This window comes from Garra rufa, chromosome 20 (genome assembly GCF_049309525.1).
Source record: "Garra rufa chromosome 20, GarRuf1.0, whole genome shotgun sequence".
In the NCBI taxonomy this organism is placed as follows: domain Eukaryota; kingdom Metazoa; phylum Chordata; class Actinopteri; order Cypriniformes; family Cyprinidae; genus Garra; species Garra rufa.
This window is the reverse complement of record NC_133380.1, coordinates 18,753,103-18,772,488: the sequence shown is the minus strand read 5'-3', so window position 1 is coordinate 18,772,488 and position 19,386 is coordinate 18,753,103. Positions and strand designations below refer to the sequence as shown.

Here is a 19,386-nt window from a genome sequence, read left to right as displayed (position 1 = left end):
ATTAAAAATGAAGTTTTTTTTTTTATATTTCTGAAACATTATACTCACCAAGGCTGCAAATACTTGATGAAAAATACAGTAAAAACAGTCATTTTTGTAAATATTATTACCATTTAAAACAGATGATTTATATTTTAATATATTTTAAACATTTTTTTCCTGTGATGGATTTTCTGAATTTTCAGCAGCCATTACTCTAGTCTTCAGTCACATGATCCATCAGAAACAATTTATAACAAAATTATCTATCAGAAATGATCATAGTTGTATAATAATAGTTGTTCAGCTTCAAGTTTTGTGTAAAATTGCTATAGATTTACTTTTTCTCAGATTGTTTGATATAAAAAATTCAAAAGAACAGCATTTATTTGAAATAAAAAATATTTTGGAATCTGCCATCAACTATCCGATAACAGGCGTATCAGAAAAATGTAATCAGTAAAAAATATAAAACATTAATACAAAGAAATATTCAATTTTTGGCCAACAAAAAATTTCTTTAAAATAATAAGTGAAATTTCTTTACACTGCCGTTCAAAAGTTTGGGTAATCAGTAAGTTTTTTAAAACTTACTGCTCATCAAGGCTGCATTTATTTGATCAAAAATACAGAAAAAAACGGTAATATTGTGAAATATTATTATCATTTGAAATAACAGTGTTCTATTTTAATATGCTTTAAAATATTATTTATTCCTGTCGTCAGAGCTGAATTTTCATCAGACATTACTCCAGTCTACAGTGTCACATGATCATTCAGAAATTAATCTAATATGCTGATTTATTATTAATGTTAAAAACAGTTTTTGCTGCTTAATATTTTTTATCAAACCTAAGATAATTTTTTTTAGGATTCTTTGATGAATAAAAAGTCAAAAAGAATAGCATTTATTAGAAATAGAAATTCTTTTGTAACAATATACATGACCATTCAAAAGTTTGTGGTCAGTACTTGTTAAATTGATAAAAAGTGATAGTAAAGACTTATATTGTTAGAAAAGATTGCTATTTTAAATAAATGCTGTTTTTTAAACAATTTATTCCACAAAGAATTTCTGAATCTTCTGAATTTCTGTATGACAGGTTCCAAAAAAATATTAAGAAGCACAACTGTTTCCAACACTGATAATAACTGACTATCAAATCAGTATATTAAAATGATTTCTGAGGGATCATGTGACACTGAAGACTGTAATGGCTGATGAAAATTCAGCTTTGCATTTTAAAGTATATTAAAGTAGAAACCCCTTATTTAAAATTGTAATAATGTCCCACAATATTACCATTTTTTTCTGTATATTTGATCAAATACATGCAGCCTTGATGAGCATAAAAGAGACTTCTTCAAAAAACAGATCCAAAACTTTTGAACAGCAGTGTGTATTTAAAAAATATAAAGCGTGACAATTTGCCTCAACAAATATATGGGGTAAAACTTTCCTCAACCTGATATTCAAAATAATCATATCCTGACAAAAAGGACTATTTTAAAACTTTTTAAAACAACATATAAAAAAACACTGCTAGGGTAAACACATATTCGTGACTCTAAAACCTTAGTTCCCGAGATATAACCCTTGTGACAACTTCCCCATGTGACAACTACGAAGAAGCCATATATAGCAGCTGCTGCTGTTAACACGCAACTGTTATAAAATTAGAAAACACTTTCAAATCAGTGTGAGAACTGACACAGAGAGGAGATAGTGGAGAAGACAGTGTGAACAGGAGGTGGTGTTTCAGAAAAATGTTTGAGAGGACCGTGAGTACATTTATGACATGGTTGTTTATGTCTTGAAGTGGACAACCAAACAGCGGTCAGTCTGTTCTTTATCATCTCTTTAAAGTGAAGCCAACAATCAAAAGCTCTGTTGGAAAACTTGATGAGCTGCCTCAGTCTGCTGTCTAAAATGTCCAAAAAGTCTAAAACGTTCTTGATTTTCAAGTTTTAATTATAGTTAATATTCATTTCACGCTTGAAATGTCACCTAGTTGGGTAGCTCACTAGGTTTCAGAACAGAGCTAATGTGCTGTTAGCATTGAATGTCATTTGTGGTTGTTGGACCGAGCCTCCTACCTGCTGATCTAGGTATTCCAGGTTCCTCTGAAGCTGCACGTCTAAAATGTCGTCCTGATGTGTGCAGTGAGGCGGCAGCAAAGCCCAGCAGCAGCATACAGCACGCAAAAGCATCGGATGGAGAGACGGAGACCGAGACACAGGTGGAGACAGACACATGCTGATCACGGAATTGCTAATCACAGCAAAGCGTAGTGCATCACGCTCATACAATTACAAATACAGTCTCAATCATTCATTAGCCAAGCTAGTGCACTTCATCTGTTGCACATACAATTTAACAGTCACATGATCATGTGATTTGCTGACTCTCAATTAACAAGGCTGTAAATGGCGTGTATCATGCTAAACACATTCACAAATTAATGGTCAAAAATGTTGACTCACCATTTTACTATGGAGCGAAGGGGATGCTGGGTAGTTGTAGTGGTACATTCCTTGGCTGTAGGAACGACGATCTCCAGGGAAATCATACTAAAGCAAAGATAATTATGGCAATTTAAAGTCAGACACAAAAAGTTAAAATCTGAGATTTATATTCTATTATATTATATAAATTTGTAAAACTAAATAGTAATGTTAGACATGAAAAGGCAAGTCTTTCCATAATATCTATTTTTGCTGCTGGGTAATATAATATAATATAATTTAATAAAAAAAATTATGAATTATAATAATATAATATAATATAATAATAAATGCTAGTGTTTGACACAAAAATGCAAGTCTTTCTGTAATATCTATTTTTGCTGCTGGGTAGTATAATATAATATAATTTAATAAAAAAAAATAGCAATTATAATAATATAATAATAAATGCTAGTGTTTGACACAAAAATGCAAGACTTTCTGTAACATCTATTTTTGTATAATATAATATGATATAATAATATAATATAATATAATACAATTATTTATTAAAAAATAATAAATGGTAGTATAAGACACAAAAATGCAAGTCTTTCTGTAATATCTATTTTTGTATAATATAATATAATATAATATAACATAATATAATATAATATAATAAACTTTTTTGTACAATAAATGCTAGTGTTTGACACAAAAAGAGTCTTTCCAGAATATCTATTTTTGTATAATATAATATAATATAATATAATATAATATAATATAATATAACATAATATGCATTTTTTTAATAATAAATGGTAGTGTTTGACACAAAGACAGGCACGTCTTTCCGTAATATCTTTTTTTTATAATATAATGTATTATAATACAATTATTATTATTATTATTTAAATGGTAGTATAAGACACAAAAATGCAAGTATAATATAATATAACATAATATAATATAACATAATATTTTTATATAATAAATGCTAGTGTTTGACACAAAAAGGCAAGTCTTTCCCTAATATCTATTTTTGTATAATATAATATAATATAATATAATATAATAGAACAGAATAGAATAGAATAGAATAGAATAGAATAGAATAGAATATATTTACATTTGTAAATAAATTTGTGGTAGTATAAGACACAAAAATGCAAGTCTTTCTGTAATATTTTTGTTGTTGGCTAATGTAATATATAATATATTATACAATTTTAATAATAATTGGTAGTGTTAGACATGAAAATGGAAGTCTTTCCATATAATCTATTTTTGTTGTTTGATAATATAATATAATATAATATAATATAATATAATATAATATAATATAATATAATATAATATAATATAATATAATATAATATAATATAATATTAATTAATATTTTTTAAATAATAAATGTTTTTATTCTTTCCGTAATATCTATTTTTGTTGTTGGAAAATAAAAATAAAAAATAAAAAATAAAGCTTTTTTTTTTTTTATAATAAATGGTAGTATAAGACATAAAAACTCAAGTCTTTTCTTAATATCTAGTTTTGTTGCTGGGTAATATAATATAACATAACATAACATAACATAACATAACATAACATAACATCACATAATTTTTTAAATAGCAAATGGTAGTGTATACGATAATTTACAATAATTTGTAAATGTCACAAATAATATAATGGCAAACTCGCATTATAAAAAAAAAAAATTAAGAAAGATACAGCAATAATCTGGAAATAATCATTCAGATGAGATGCTCTAGTTACAGATACTTAGTTGCTTGACAGGTGCTTTACCTTAGGTGAACTCAGTGACCTGCGGAGCCCGTAAACTGAAGGGTCAACATATATTCCTTCCTCTCTGAGTCGGCTGGGTCCCCGATCAAACCTGGTGCTGGGTGATCGGGCAGGTGAGGCGAAGCTGTGCGGAGAGTAGGGTCCTCCCGATGAAGAGGAGGGTGAACGAGGGACTGACCTTGAGCGTGGCTGTATGGAAAGCCGTCTCATAGAGTTCTGTGCTGAGTCCAACTGGGGGTAATAGGCAGGACCCTGTGGTCCCATCATCCACTGAGGATCTCGAGGTTGACCATATACGGGTCCGTCACGCAATGACCGCCTTCTCTCTTCCATGTTCCAGCGAGGAGGCGGTCGGTTGTAAGCAGCCGACATGGAGCAGATGCTCTCAGGTCGGACACCAGGTGGGTAGAGGGGGTAGTCATCTACATATGGAGGGCCGCCGTACACACTGTAACAGTCTGCTGACATACCGCGGTTTACTGTGTAGTACCTGGATGGACTAAAAAGCAGTGAAATGATCAATAACAGAAAATTAAATAAAAATGTAAATAAAAATACACTATGATTCAAAAGTTTGGGGTCAGTAAGATTTTTTAAATGCATTTGAAAGTCTCTTAATCTCACCATGGCTGCATTTAATTGATCAAAAATACAGCAAAAATTGTGAAATATTATTACATTTTAACTTTTCTATTTTAATATAATAATTTTAATCATTTTAAAATATAATTTATTTCTGTGATGACAATGCTGAATGTTGTTGTTGGGTAATATTATATTATATTATATTTATTATATTATAATGTTTTTTTTAAATAATAAATGGTAACATTTGTCAACTTAAAAAGGTAAGTCTTTACATAATATCAATTTTTGTTGTTTGATATAATATAATATAATATAATATAATATAATATAATATAATATAATATAATATAATATAATATAATATAATATAATATAATATAATAATCATTTTTCAATAATAATTGGTGTTGTTATGACATGGTAAAAAAAAAAATATTGTTGTCATTCCATAAAATTTATTTTTGTTGTTGAGTAATATAATTATATTAAATTATATTATATTATCAGTATTATATTATACTTCAGTGTGACATGATGCATCAGAAATCGTTATAATATACTGATTTGATGCTCAAGAAATATTTTTTCTACTTTTTTCTGTCATATTTCTGTGAAAACCATGACACGTTTTCAAATGGATTTCTTAATTAACAGAAAGAGAACAGCATTTATTCAGTTATTAGATTTGTTTGTAAATTATTATTGAATTATTAATTATTTTGTGTTTTATAAAACTCTTTACTGTCATTTTTGATCAATGTAATGCATCCTTGAATAAAAGCCTTATTTATTAGCATTATTTAAAAAAAATGTATCTATATGTACGTATGTATATATAAAACTGACCTTTACAACACTGGATGAAAGTAAACTAAAATACTTTATAATTTAAAAAAGGCTTCAAATAAAAATTACAATACATTTTAGTTTAAGCAATGTACATAAATGTAAAAATTTAGTTTAACACAATAAGTTTAACAATTAACAAAATAAGTTATTTGTTTAACAAATTAAAACTGAAATCAAACTATAAAATAAAATATAGACAAAACAAAAAAAGGCCAAGAATGCTGCACTGGTATCTCCGTGTAATCAGCGGTACTCTTTGGTTATTTGGAGGTAAATATCAAACTGAGATGAAATACTTCAAGGCACTTGTGAAGTAAAAAGCCTGTAATTCAATGGGCTAAATCTTTAAAAAAGTTAAAAGAGTAGATCTACGCGTTTCGGCTTAATCAGCCTTCTTCAGGATGCACATCAGTAGTTCAAACCAGTGTTCTTAAACAATCAGTAGCAATCACAAGCAGCTGGTTAATCAGTGGGAGTGGCTAGAGCTTTCCTCCTTGTGCATGGGAGTGGCTAAAGCTAGTCATATCATGTAATTGAAATTCAAAATCATTTTCTGAGTCACAAATACATTTCAGTCTTTGGAATTGACCATGAGGGATATTCTCAATCAACCAAGGTGGATGAAAGCTATTAGCTCTAAGAATGGTATTTCGATCTGTTAGTTTCCTAAAAATCGTCAGCATTAAAGGAACTGTATGTAGGATTGTGGTCAAAACTGGTACTGCAATCACTTTCAAAATACTGTAGAACGGTGTATCCCCTCCCCCTCCACCCTGACTCGAGGTTGCCAGCTAAGCTGCAGGATCCAGCAGGAACGTAGGCTGCTACAAGGAGCTTCCAATGGCAAGTGACGAGTCCTACACAGTATTATTTTTTCTTCTGTTAATTATGTTTATGCTTCACGAAAGATGTTTTGCGAAGTAATTATGTATCGCAAAAATTTACTAATGGCGATTAGCCAAATATTTCGTAAAGATGTACTGTAATACCACATTTCAGTCGGAACATAGATTGATTTCATACCTGCTAGTGGTGCGATATAAAGCTTTTTATGAACGCATTTAGCACGGGCGACCGTGGAAAATCCACTGTTTACGGAAGCAAAGTTAGCCAAACATAGATGAATCTGACCTGTCCAGGAGAAAATTAGCAACATTGGCGTCTGTCTTCAAATTCTTCTCCATTTTCAGCCGTCTCCATCTTTCAAAGGCATCTCCTATACAGATCCTTGTTTTATTTCGGACTTTGTCACGACGTATTTCGGATTCATAACGAGGTCTTTTAGGTTTCATAACGTTATACATGTTTTATCCGACACGTTCGTAGCTGCAGCTGAGCTGGCAACCCGGATGACGAAACTCTACTGACTTCGTGATTGGTAGATAGCTGGAGGGTGGAGCCTCAGACCAAAACACAAAATGACAACAATAACATCAGTTGTGGGCTGCAACTTTCACTTTTAAATGACAATATCCTGGCCGGACCACTGTTGTCAGTGATATAAGTATTTGAAATGAACATGATTTCTTAATGTCTAGTGACATATCAGGGCCATTTTATGATTAACTGAAATAAATTTCTTACATACGGTTCCTTTAACATCCTTAGTTGTTTTTAAATCCAGAAAATTAATTTCTGACCCCGAATACTCCAAACTCAATTTCAAATTGGGATTTGTGCCATTAATATATTCATGAAAATTTTACTGATGTAATTTCTGGCAAAGTGTATCCAATTGAGTCATTTATTAATTGTAATTCTTCATATGTAGTATATAGGCTAGAATGTGAATGTGGGCATTTTTATATTGGTCAAACTAAAAGGAAATTACGTTTAAGAATGTCTGAACATAAATATGCTATTCGATCAAAAAATAGGAGGTAGATTGAAACAGCTCTTACAACGAGAAACTTTCTGGATTTATACACTTAAGGGGACTAAGCCTCCTGGAGTCAATGAAGAAATTAATTTTTTTACCTTTTTTGTGATTGTAATTTTCCTTTGATATTTGTGTTGTTGTATGCATGCAGACTTTATATATTACTATTATAATTGTTGTATTATTAGTTTTTTTATTAGGAAGGCTTTTTTATTAGGGGTATTAGGAAGGCTTTAGCCACTCCCACTGATTAACTAGCTGCTTGCGATTGCTACTGATTGTTTAAGAACACTGGTTTGAACTATTGATGTGTATCCTGAAGAAGGCTGATTGAGCCGAAACACGTAGATCTACTCTTTTAACTTTTTTAAAGATTTATCCCATTGAATTAAAGGCTTTTTACTTCACGAGTGCCTTGGAGTATTTAATCTTCTTATAAAACAAAATAATCAAAAACTATAATATCCCTGCTGAGAAAAAAAAGATGAGGTTATGAATGCACTCTAGACCTCACCTGCGGCCGTCATCTTGGGGCAACATGGCCCGCCGCTGGTTGACCCACTGCTGCAGCTGTGTCATGGAGCTCTTCCTTTGGGCGAGTCTCTCCGGTGCCGTCCTGGGCACAAATCCCCTCCGCATCACAACATTCTCTTCTTGTGGATCCCGCATGTCCCTCACATTCTCTTGGGACTGGTATCTTGAACCATTGGGAGGACCGTAGTTACCCCAGCCATTGGGGTGATGGGGTGCCAGGCCTCCTTTCTCCCCCATCCTCCCCTCTAAATTAGGGGTAACCGGGGTCACTGGGGTGCTGGGTGTTGTGTCTCTGGTTTCGACGCCGTTAAGCTCATGTTTGAGAGGCTCGTGAACATCTGGCCTCTGGCCATTCTCTGCGTGAGAGTTGGGTTCGAGGCGTTTAGCTACCATGTTGTTTTCGTCTGCTGCAGAGATGGGCTCAGATTTATTTCTGCAGAACAGCAGGAAAGAGAAAGACAAAACATCTGTAAAACACTGTCATGAACAGAGTGATGCCTTTGATCTGCTTGATGATGAATGTTTAAGTATCAGGGTAGCAGCATTAATTGCATGCTCTTGTGCTCCATCTGTGGTGCTTTAGTTGTTGTTCTGCATACATTTTCATCAGATCTGTCTTTGGCTGTTTGCAGCCAAACATACATTTTTTTTCTAGTTGAAAACTATTATTTATACTCTATGAAAAATTACTATTTGTACTGAATGGCCACAGATCGGAGGCTGGTCTGGTTAGTACTGGTGCCTCCCATGTTGAAGACAGTTATTTCTTACAAAAACATGATGTATTTTTCTTATGATTCTTTGATGAAGAAAAAGTTCAAAAGAACAGCATTTGTTTGAAAGAAAAAAAATTTGGTGTCCCCCAGGGCTCAATTTTTGGTTCTTTTGCCTTTTAGCAATTTTCTACTCTGTCAACTATTAAAATCTCTTGACCTTAAAAGAATAGACCAAAAATTAATATTCTGTCATTAATTACTAATATGTAAGACCTTTATTCATCTTCGGAAACTCAGTAAGAACATCATTAAAATAGTCCATGTGACATCAGTGGTTCAAATGTAATTTTCTGAAGCTATGAAAACACTTTTGTGTGCAAAGAAATAATAATTCTTCTCCAAGTCACCGTCTTCCGCCATTATTGAGAGTACCACAACGTATGCATGTTGCGAAGAAAAATCGTTGAATAAAGTCCTAATTTTAGTTTTCTTTGGGCACAAAAAAAGTATTCTTTGATTATTTTAACAATTCCTTATTACGTTTCTTGACCTGGGAACATTTCAGTTGCATTGCTGTCTATGCAGGGTCAGAAAGCCCTCGGATTTCATTAAAATATATTTGTATTTATGTTTCGAGGATGAATAAAGGTCTTAACGGTTTAGAAGGACATGAGGGTGAGTAATTATTTATAGAATTTTTATTTGTGGGTGATCTATCCCTTTAACTAGCATAATTATGCTGATGATATCCAGATTAATATTAATTCAAAACCAGATTAAGATGTGGACTTATTCTATCAGATTGTATTTCGTCTGGCTCCTCGGTCCTTGGCAGAGCTTTTAACACTGTATTCACCCAATCGCAATTTGCATTCTTTTTAGTTTTAAAACATGGCTTCATTCTAGGGGTGACAGGACTTTCTCATCTCATGTCCCCAAATGATGGATTGCTAACCGCAATGATCCACAGCTGTGTTTTTTTTTTTTTTGTTTGTTTTTATTTGTTTGTTTAAGATGGATCTCAAAATCATACAGTCATTGTTGAAAAGGGTTCAGTTACACAAAAATACTGAAAACCAAGAATTTGTGGGACCTGAACAGAAGGCCATTTAACTGTTCAGGACAAACAATGGACTGCATACATTTTCATCAGATCTGTCTTTGGCTGTTTTCAGCAAAACATACAACATTTTCTTTTCTAGTTGAAAACTATTATTTATACTCTATGAAAAATTACTATTTGTACTGAATGGCCACAGATCGGAGGCTGGTCTGGTTAGTACTGGTGCCTCCCATGTTGAAGACAGTTGTGCTGCTTAATATTTCTGTCAAAAACATGATGCATTTTTCTTATGATTCTTTGATGAAGAAAAAGTTCAAAAGAACAGCATTTGTTTGAAAGAAAAAAATGTTGGTGTCCCCCAGGGCTCAATTCTTGGTTCTTTTGCCTTTTAGCATTTTTCTACTCTGTCAACTATTAAAATCTCTTGACCTTAAAAGAATAGTTCACCCAAAAATGAATATTCTGTCATTAATTACTAATACGTAAGACCTTTGTTCATCTTCGGAAACTTAGTGAGAACATCATTAAAATAGTCCATGTGACATCAGTAGTTCAAATGTAATTTTCTGAAGCTACGAAAACACTTTTTGTGTGCAAAGAAATAATAATGAATTCTTCTCCAAGTCACCGTCTTCCGCCATTATTGAGAGTACCACAGCATATGCATGTTGCGAAGCAAAATTGATTTATAAATCAAAATCTTTGGGCACAAAAAAGTATTCTTGGATTATTTTAACAATTCCTTATTACGTTTCTTGACCTGGGAGCATTTCAGTTGCATTGCTGTCTATGCAGGGTCAGAAAGCCCTCGGATTTCATTAAAAAATATTTTAATTGTATTTCGAGGATGAATAAAGGTCTTAACGGTTTAGAAGGACATAGGAGGGTGAGTAATTATTGATGGAATTTTTATTTGTGGGTGATCTATCCCTTTAACTATCATAATTATCCTGATGACATCCAGATTAATATTAATTCAAAACCAAATCAAGATGTGGACCTATTCTATCAGATTGTATTTCGTCTGGCTCCTCAGTACTGGGCAGAGCTTTTAACACTGTATTCACCCAATCGCAATTTGCATTCTTTTAAAACCCGGCTTCATTCTAGGGGTGACAGAGCTTTCTCATCTTATGTCCGCAAATGATGGATTGCTTACCGCAATGATCCACAGCTGTGTGTTTTTGTTTGTTTGTTTGTTTAGTGATAGTTGGTCTGAACAGTTGAACCGCCCACTGTTCTTCAGAAAAATCCTTTAGGTCCCACAAATTCTTTGGTTTTTTAGCATTTTTGTGCATTTGAACCCTTTCCATCAGTGACAGCATGATTCTGAGATCCATCTCTTCACACTGAAGACAACTGAGGGACTCATATGCAACTATTTACAGAAGGTTCAAACACTGAAAAATTATTCATTAAGAGTCAGTGGTGTAAACTTTGAACAGAATGAAGATGTACATTTTTCTCTTTTTGCCTACATATTAGAAGCTACCCTTCAGAAGCTACAGAAGATACTTATATGTTTCCCAGAAGACAAAATAAGCTAAATTTACCCTGATCTTTAAATTAAAAAAATACTGCATTATATTTTTTTCTGAAGCATCAGTGAGTGTTTGAACCTTCTGTAATAGCTGCATATGAGTCCCTCACAGTTGTCCTCAGTGTGAAAAGATGGATCTCAAAATCATACAGTCATCTTTGAAAAGGGTTCAGTTACACAAAAATACTGAAAACCAAGAATTTGTGGGACCTGAACAGAAGGACATTTAACTGTTCAGGACAAACAATGGACTCATAAACAACCATCACTAAAAAAACAGCTATGGATCATTCAGGTAACAACACAGTATTAAGAATCAAGTGTATGTAAACTTTTGAACGGGGTCATTTTTATAAATTCAACTATTATTTTCTCTTGTGGACTATATGTAAACATCTTTTATATGAAATATCTTATTCAGGTCAGAGCTAAATAAATGCATTTTGTATGATCCCTCTTATTTTGGTAAAATAATTAAAATTTTGCACATTCCACAAGGTGTATGTAAACTTTTGACCACCGTACCTTTGCACTTTTTTGGATGTTCAAACTTGCTACATTAAGAATGACCATGTGACATGCAATCATCAGTATTGTTTGGTGTGGCCTAAGGCAACATATTTGAATATATGCAGAACTTTTATTAGCGTATTACAGATGAATCAAATGGCTTCTAAAGACTTGAAATATAGTGCAAGTTTTGTATGAATGACTTTCATGATACTTCTACAATTCTTTTTTTAAAGCTCAATTGCCTAAATCCTAATTCACTTTATATGGAATATAGTGTTACGTGGAAGAAAGAAAATCGTGTTTTTTAATAACATGAGGCTAAATGCTGACTGAATCTGTCACGTTGGTTTTGAATTGTGCGTGAATTGTGTGTATTACAGATGTGTGTGTGTGTGTGTGTGTGTGTGTGTGTGTGTGTGTGTGTGTGTGTGTGTGTGTGTGTGTGTGTGTGTACCTGGATGTGGCTGAGATGTGGACCCTGGCAGCCTCACTCATGGCTTGGATCCACTCCTCCTGCTCTTTCTGGCTGTCTGCACTGAAGTAGTATGTGCGAATTCCTGTGTGCTCAACCTGCAAACAGAATGCAATACTGCCCTTTAAATCCTCACTTTCTTCTACCTCCTCCTCTTCCTCTTCGTTGGTTTCGCACCACACCTGCAACAGAAAAAAGACAGAAAGAAAGAATATTACTGCACTGTCCTATAGCCACTCCCATTGTGCAAGAACATAACTGTAAACCTGATACCATAGGGACAACAGAGCATGCAAAACAGATCCAGCAGAACTCATGCAAAATATTCCATGCAATTGTTCATATGAGAAAGTAAATACAAGCCTGCAAATGAAAGACATGCTTAAAGACATACGCATCCAGAATTACTATTTAGAGTAATATTTGGTTTAAAAGAATAGTTCAACCAAAAATGTAACAAAAAAAATTCTGAAAATGTACCTTCGAGCCATCCAAGATGTAGATGAGTTTTTTTCTTCATCAGAACAGATTTAGGGAATTTGTTCAGATTAAGAAACACATTACATTCTGGATAGCCTGTGCTTGAGTACATTTTCATTTTTATATTTGGATGAACTATTCCTTTAATTCCTTTTTAAAGAGCTGGACAAATGTCTGTAGGTGAAGTTGCAGTGCATGCAAACACAAATCATTCATGCAATGACAATTTTCATGTAAAGTCACAAATCTAAATATGGCCAAATTTGTTTATATTTAATATGCAGCAATACACCGGGGGGAAAAAATGTAGCTTGGGCATGCAGATCAGACTCACGAATATAGTAATTAAACACTGAGCATTTGCTGACAGGTAAACAGAACTTTCAAAAAGTAGTTTAGTCCAGTTTAATCATTCTATATAAGACTGACACTCATAAGAGCTGGAAGACTCTTATTTACTTTTGTCAACATAATCATTCCTGTCAGCTCGTGTTAGGAACGTAAGCAGGTGAGTCTGATCTTGTCACTTGTCATGCAGTTACAGGAGCAAAAAGTGGTGCTCTGAAATACCTACTACATGTGGCTCACCGACACATTGGAGAAAAATCACTCAAGGATCCTCAGAGATGGGGGTGTTGGGGACAGAGGAGAAAAGACTACATAAGGATGACTAGATCAAATATAAAGGTTAACTTTAGGAGCAGGTTAGATGTGAGCTAGATGTGGACAGGTTTATCATAATGGAGTGGTCATATTGTGCATTAAAAGCCTGAAAAAAATAATAGTTAGTAGAAATGTGGCTTTGGTGTGTTATTAAAAATACAAAATATCAGCTGTTTAAAGCACATAGACACCTGACAATGTAAAACTTTTTTGTGAATGTGCTACATTAAAAGTAAACAATAGCTGCCTTACGCACATGCACGCTTGTCCAAAACACTGTAGTACAAAAGTTTACCACATGAGGGCAATGCAGACTAATTTAGAGTTATTTGTGGACAATATATCTTGTAGTCACTCAAGTAACGAACAGTAAAAAATAAGTTAATTGATTGAATTATTTTGTTTTAAAGTGATCAGAGTAAAAAACTACAAAGCCAAAAATTATACTAAAATACTGTGACAGCATTGAAAAGATTTCTATAGTATCTCAAAAGAAGTCAACAAACCCCAGAATCTACAAGCAATTTTTTTCTTGTTCTTGACCTAATTTATAAATAATGTCTGAAATTAAACTGGGACCTTTTTGTTATTTTCGAGTAGCATTTTTGGTCATTTTATAATACAATTAAAAATACTGTCACAGCATAGAAAATATTATAGAGTACCTATAAATAAATAAAATAAAACAAATAATAAATCAGTTTATAAGAAAATCCATTTACATTTCAAGTCTACAAAGACATTTTGGCCTTTTGTTAAAAAAAAACTTAAATATTAAATATCAATAAAATAAAATATTGAATTAAAATACAAGCAAATTGCTCTTGTTCTTGACTTAATTTATGAATAATGTCTGAAATCAAACATTTCTATTGAGGAACAATAAAATAAAATATTAGTACAAAATTATGTATGTGAAAATAAAATAAAATAATTAAACCCATTTATGTCAAATAGTCTACAAAGACATTTTTGTCCACACAATTTAAATAACTGGGGCCTTTTTGTTATTTTCGACTACCATTTTGTGTCAATTTATAATGCAGAAAGCAAAAATTAAACTAAAATACTGTCACAGCATAGAAAATATTATTTAATATCTCAAAAGAAGTCGACAAACCTCCAAATCTACAAGCAAATTTTTCTTGTTCTTGACTTAATTTATGAATAATGGCTGAAATTAAACTTTTTTACAGAGGAAAAATAAAATGAGTACAAAATAATGTTATACAAGCTTTTACCTCTATAAACTCCTCTATTTACCTATAACCATAAAAATAAATAAATAAATCCATTTATATCTAACATTGCAAGTCTACAGAGAAATTTTTGTCCACACAATTTAAATAACTGGGCCCTTTTTGTTTTTTTCGAGTAGCATTTTTGGTTAATTTATAATGCAGAAAGCAGAAATTTATATTGAAATACTGTCACAGCATAGTAGGGCTGCTCGATTTTGGCAAAAATCATAATCACTATTATTTTGGTCAATATTGTAATCACGGTTATTTAAACGATTATGACAGGCTCCAAAACTTTACATAGTGGTTAATTTAAAGATAGCAATACAGCGAGAAAAAGATACAAATAAAACAAACAGTGCTTTAAAAATACTGACTACTTTTATGCAAGTCTAAAGTAGTCTAACAATACTACAGAAATTGAATTTGAATGTAAAATAAAACAATGTCTTCACTCTAATAGTTAAACATGCTTTGTTTCTTATTAAAACTAAAAACGTCCTTCATTCAAGAGCAGTGAGTAATGTTTCTTGTATAAAACTTATTTTTACATTTTATTCATATTAGGCACAGAGACGCCAAAAGGAATATTATGTGTTGCCGCTTTAACCACACGGACCCATTATACTGTTACGCACGGATTTTCATTCCAACTGTTTATGTTCATTTAAGACATAATTGACAAGAGTTTACATGAATAATCACCAAGCCCCTCATTTTGAAATATTTGTGAGTGTATTTGACCGTTTAGGTGCGCACCTTGAGCTAAAAGATAACTTTCATGTCCGTGTTCCGCTCCGTCTCTGAGCGCATTAACAAAGGACAGCGCAGGTTTTCTTACGTGCTATTATAAACACAACATCAAAGAAACATTAATAAATCAATCACGTCCCATTTTTTTTGAAAGCCACCTTACATGATTTAGCTGATTTGCATGTGAAATTTGGCTTTTATGGAGCAGCGAAAGCGCACCACTGGTAAAAGGGCAGAATGGGGCGCAATAATCGTTTCATCTCGATTACTGCATTTTCATGATCGTTTGAAGCAGAAATCGAAATCGAAACCGAATTTCGATTAATTGCACAGCCCTATCAGCATAGAATATATTATAAAGTATCTCAAAAGAAGTCAACATACCCCAGAATCTACACTTAATTTATGAATAATGTCTGAAATAAAACTTTTCTATTGAGGAAAAATAAAATAAAATATTAGTACAAAATAATGTAATACCAGCTTTTACTTTTATAAAAATCCTCCTAACCTTACAAATAAATAAATAAATAAATCCTTTTATGTGAAATATTTCAAGTCTACAGAGACATTTTTGTCCACACTGGGGCCTTTTGGTAAAATAAAATAAAATATTAGTACAAAATAATGTAGTAATGTAATTTCTCCCTTACCATACGAAACAACAACAACAACAACAACAATAATAATAATAAATCCATTTATCTAAAATATTTCAAATCTACAGAGACATTTTTGTCCACACAATTTAAATAACTGGGTATTTTTGGGTAGCATCTTTGGTCAATTCATGATGCAGAAAGCCTATTACACAACCTCAGATTTCAATAACAGACATGACAGTTTAACGCACAACAGGAAATGCACATTAGATTCTGAATGAAGAGGGTGTGTGACCACTGATGAAACCTGACAATCACTGGAAGCTACAATAATCTAACCATAAAATGTTGTTATTAAGCAACTCAACCATTGCCAGTAGTCTTAATTAGTCTTGCATAAAACAATGACCTGCACTTAGTCATCTGAGGGTGTGCCAAAATCAGTTTCATACAATCTAATAGGTAATTGCTCCACAGGACAGTCAGCTAACTGACACTACAGACCAATAAAGAACAAACTCTATTTTTAAATAGTCAAAACCTGATAAACAGGATTTGTTTTAAATACACAAAAAGTTGTAGTCATACTGTACAGATAAAAAAATGTATGACTAGTAAGGAGAACAACACGGTTTCATCATGCTGTCAAAACGGACTTCAGTTAATCAGGAGGACAACTAAAGTGTTCAAACCATTTCCTGTTTATAACAGGCTGCATGTTGTTTGCATGCTTAAAATTCTCTTGAAACTGAGACTGTCACAGGAAGTAGTGTCAAAACAAAAGTTTTCATTGCAGGGGTTGCTCAACTTACAGAAATTTGGCACAAAAACCTAGCCATGCTATTGCAAGTCCTTTGCTTACCTTTGTACCTGCCAAAAGAATGCCTTGTTTCCATTGATTGAACCTCTCCCTGAGGAAACCGTCAAACACTCCCGCACTATTGATTCATTGCAGGGCTTGGCAAATTCTGTGCTTGTTTGCATTTGATTTTACAGAGAAGCCATTGTTCTTGTGCAGATTATTACAAAATGACTCTAAGGTACCACTTTTAAATATCTGTTTAACTTTAATATAGCTGGTCTTCATTTAGATCTTCTTAATACTGTGTCCAACCTTCTAGCGCATCTTTATTTAAGGAAATAAAGTGTAGGAGGAAGAGGTGTTTGGCAATTTGTAAGTATGCAAAAGGAATTTGACACTGCTTTGTGAAGACGCATGACAAATGAACCATGATGAGCTGGAGTGGCATGATCATGATTTATCTGTTTCTAATTTGTCAAGTTGTCACCAATATGATGATTCAAAGTGTGATGTTATCATTTAAAGAGGTCAAGTGAAGTTCATGGTATTATCTGACTGCTAAATCTCAAGAATGTCCAATCAGAATCAAGTATTTGAGACATAAGTATTATGAAACAGAAACTTCGACTGCACCCAAAGAACTCCCTTAGTGACAGATCACTAAAAAAATGAAAATTCAGTCATTATTTACTCACTACATGCCATTCTGTTTGATATTTACTTGTCTGTGGAACATAAAAAGCATACTTTTAGTGTTTTTTTTTTTCAGGTTTTAGGTTTGTTTTTGACCCCAATGACTTTTATCATAAATACAACACAAAAAATAAAATAAAATAGGAATGACATGAGAGAGAGTAAATGACGATTATATTGCTTTAAAGGAGAAGTTCACTTCCAGAAAAAAAATCTACAGAAAATCTTTCTTCAGTCTTTTTTTGAAGAAAACATTTTAGGATTTTTCTCTATATAGTGGACTTCTATGGTGCCCCTGAGTTTGAACTTCCAAAATGCAGTTTAAATGCAGCTTCAAAGGGCTCTAAACAATCCCACCTGAGGAAGAAGTGTCTTATCTAGCAAAACGATTGGTTATTTCCTAAAAAAAACATACAATTTAAATAATTTTTAACCTCAAATGCTCATCTTGTCTCTGTGTATTCCGGTTCATGACAGTTAGGGTAGATCGGAATCAAATTTTCTTCTCCAACCATTTTTGTAAAGGCCATTTTAAACACTGGGTCGGTACTTGATGTAGGATGATTTCGAAGTTGGAGGAGAAAATGAGATGGGAGATTTTCAACCTACCCTAACTGTCTTGAACCAGAATACACAGTTCACGCAGAGCTAGACAAGACGAGCATTTGAGGTTAAAAAGTATATAAATTGTCACATTTTTTAGAAAATAACTGATCGTTTTGCTAGATAGGACCCTTCTTTCTTGGCTTCTTTCTTGGCTAGAGCCCTTTGAAGATGAATTAAAACTGCATTTTGGAAGTTCAATCTTGGGGGCACCATAGAAGTCCACTATGTAGAGAGAAATCCTGAAATGTTTTTCTCAACAATCGTAATTTCTTTAAGACTGAAGAAAGAAAGACATGAACATTTTGGATGACAAGAGGGTGAGTCTGTGAATTTGTGTTCTGGGAGTGAACTTCTCCTTTGAATAAACCTGCCATTTTAGCAACATAAACAGGTTTTAGTGATGCTTCAATGCTTGTAAATCACTTCCTCAAAGGTGGGTTCAAATAGTCACCTGAGTCCTAGTGCATCCTGGAGACATATTTATGGTCTATGGGAGACATTTGCGTTTAAAGTGGCGTCACATGTCAGACTGAGGCCTCCTCTTAACTACCAGGTACTCTTCTGTCCAAACAAGCACAGACGCCTCTTCTTCTTTACAAATCAGAAAGAATCACTGACTTCCTGTCACATAGTATGTCAGTGCAAGACTATATTTAGTTAAACCTTAATTATGACCTAATTGAAAATGTCTGTCATCGTTGGTGTGTGAAGCGAAATAACGTGCGTAGTTCTCTCAGGAACATGAGAGCTCAATATCGTCCTCAGGAATACCACAGGCTTGGTCTGACCATAGACAAGAACAAACACAAGATCACTGTAACTAGCCTGGGGAGATAAGCCTACGCATGTGAAAACCGGAAAGCATGTATAAGAATCTTGCTCTGTGTAGGATCTCATAGTATTATGATGCCTGCTTTTTGTACATTTGCTGATGCAAGTGATGGTAACAGATCAGAGTAACAGATTATCTGATAAGACTGACATACGTTTCACCCGTTTATTGCATCTAAAGGAAGGTCAAGCTACATAACAGTAGTCTTGTCGTAATCGGAGTTTGTTTTGTTGTCAGTCCCTGTGCCAAGAACTCTCTGTCTCCTATGGCACTGGCACAGAGGTGCGGCCCAGGACACATTAGCTACAAAGATCTATTACATAGTGGTGG

The 19,386-nt window shown here is 33.2% G+C and overlaps 1 protein-coding gene across 10 annotated transcripts in view; it reads right to left on the bottom strand.

The window, feature by feature from the left end:
- The window catches only part of LOC141293364 (pleckstrin homology domain-containing family A member 6-like), a 121,712-nt gene that overhangs the window by 20,198 nt on the left and 82,128 nt on the right, over positions 1-19,386 (bottom strand). For 7 of the 10 annotated variants that reach the window (XM_073825393.1, XM_073825390.1, XM_073825388.1 and 4 more), the window contains 5 exons: positions 12,367-12,566; positions 8,061-8,513; positions 4,231-4,729; positions 2,464-2,550; positions 2,077-2,130 (listed from right to left, as the gene is read on the bottom strand). In XM_073825393.1, the coding sequence (XP_073681494.1) occupies positions 2,077-2,130; positions 2,464-2,550; positions 4,231-4,729; positions 8,061-8,513; positions 12,367-12,566 (1,293 nt within the window). The remainder of the gene's footprint in view (positions 1-2,076; positions 2,131-2,463; positions 2,551-4,230; positions 4,730-8,060; positions 8,514-12,366; positions 12,567-19,386) is intronic. The other 3 variants (XM_073825392.1, XM_073825396.1, XM_073825394.1) reach the window with 2 other exon arrangements.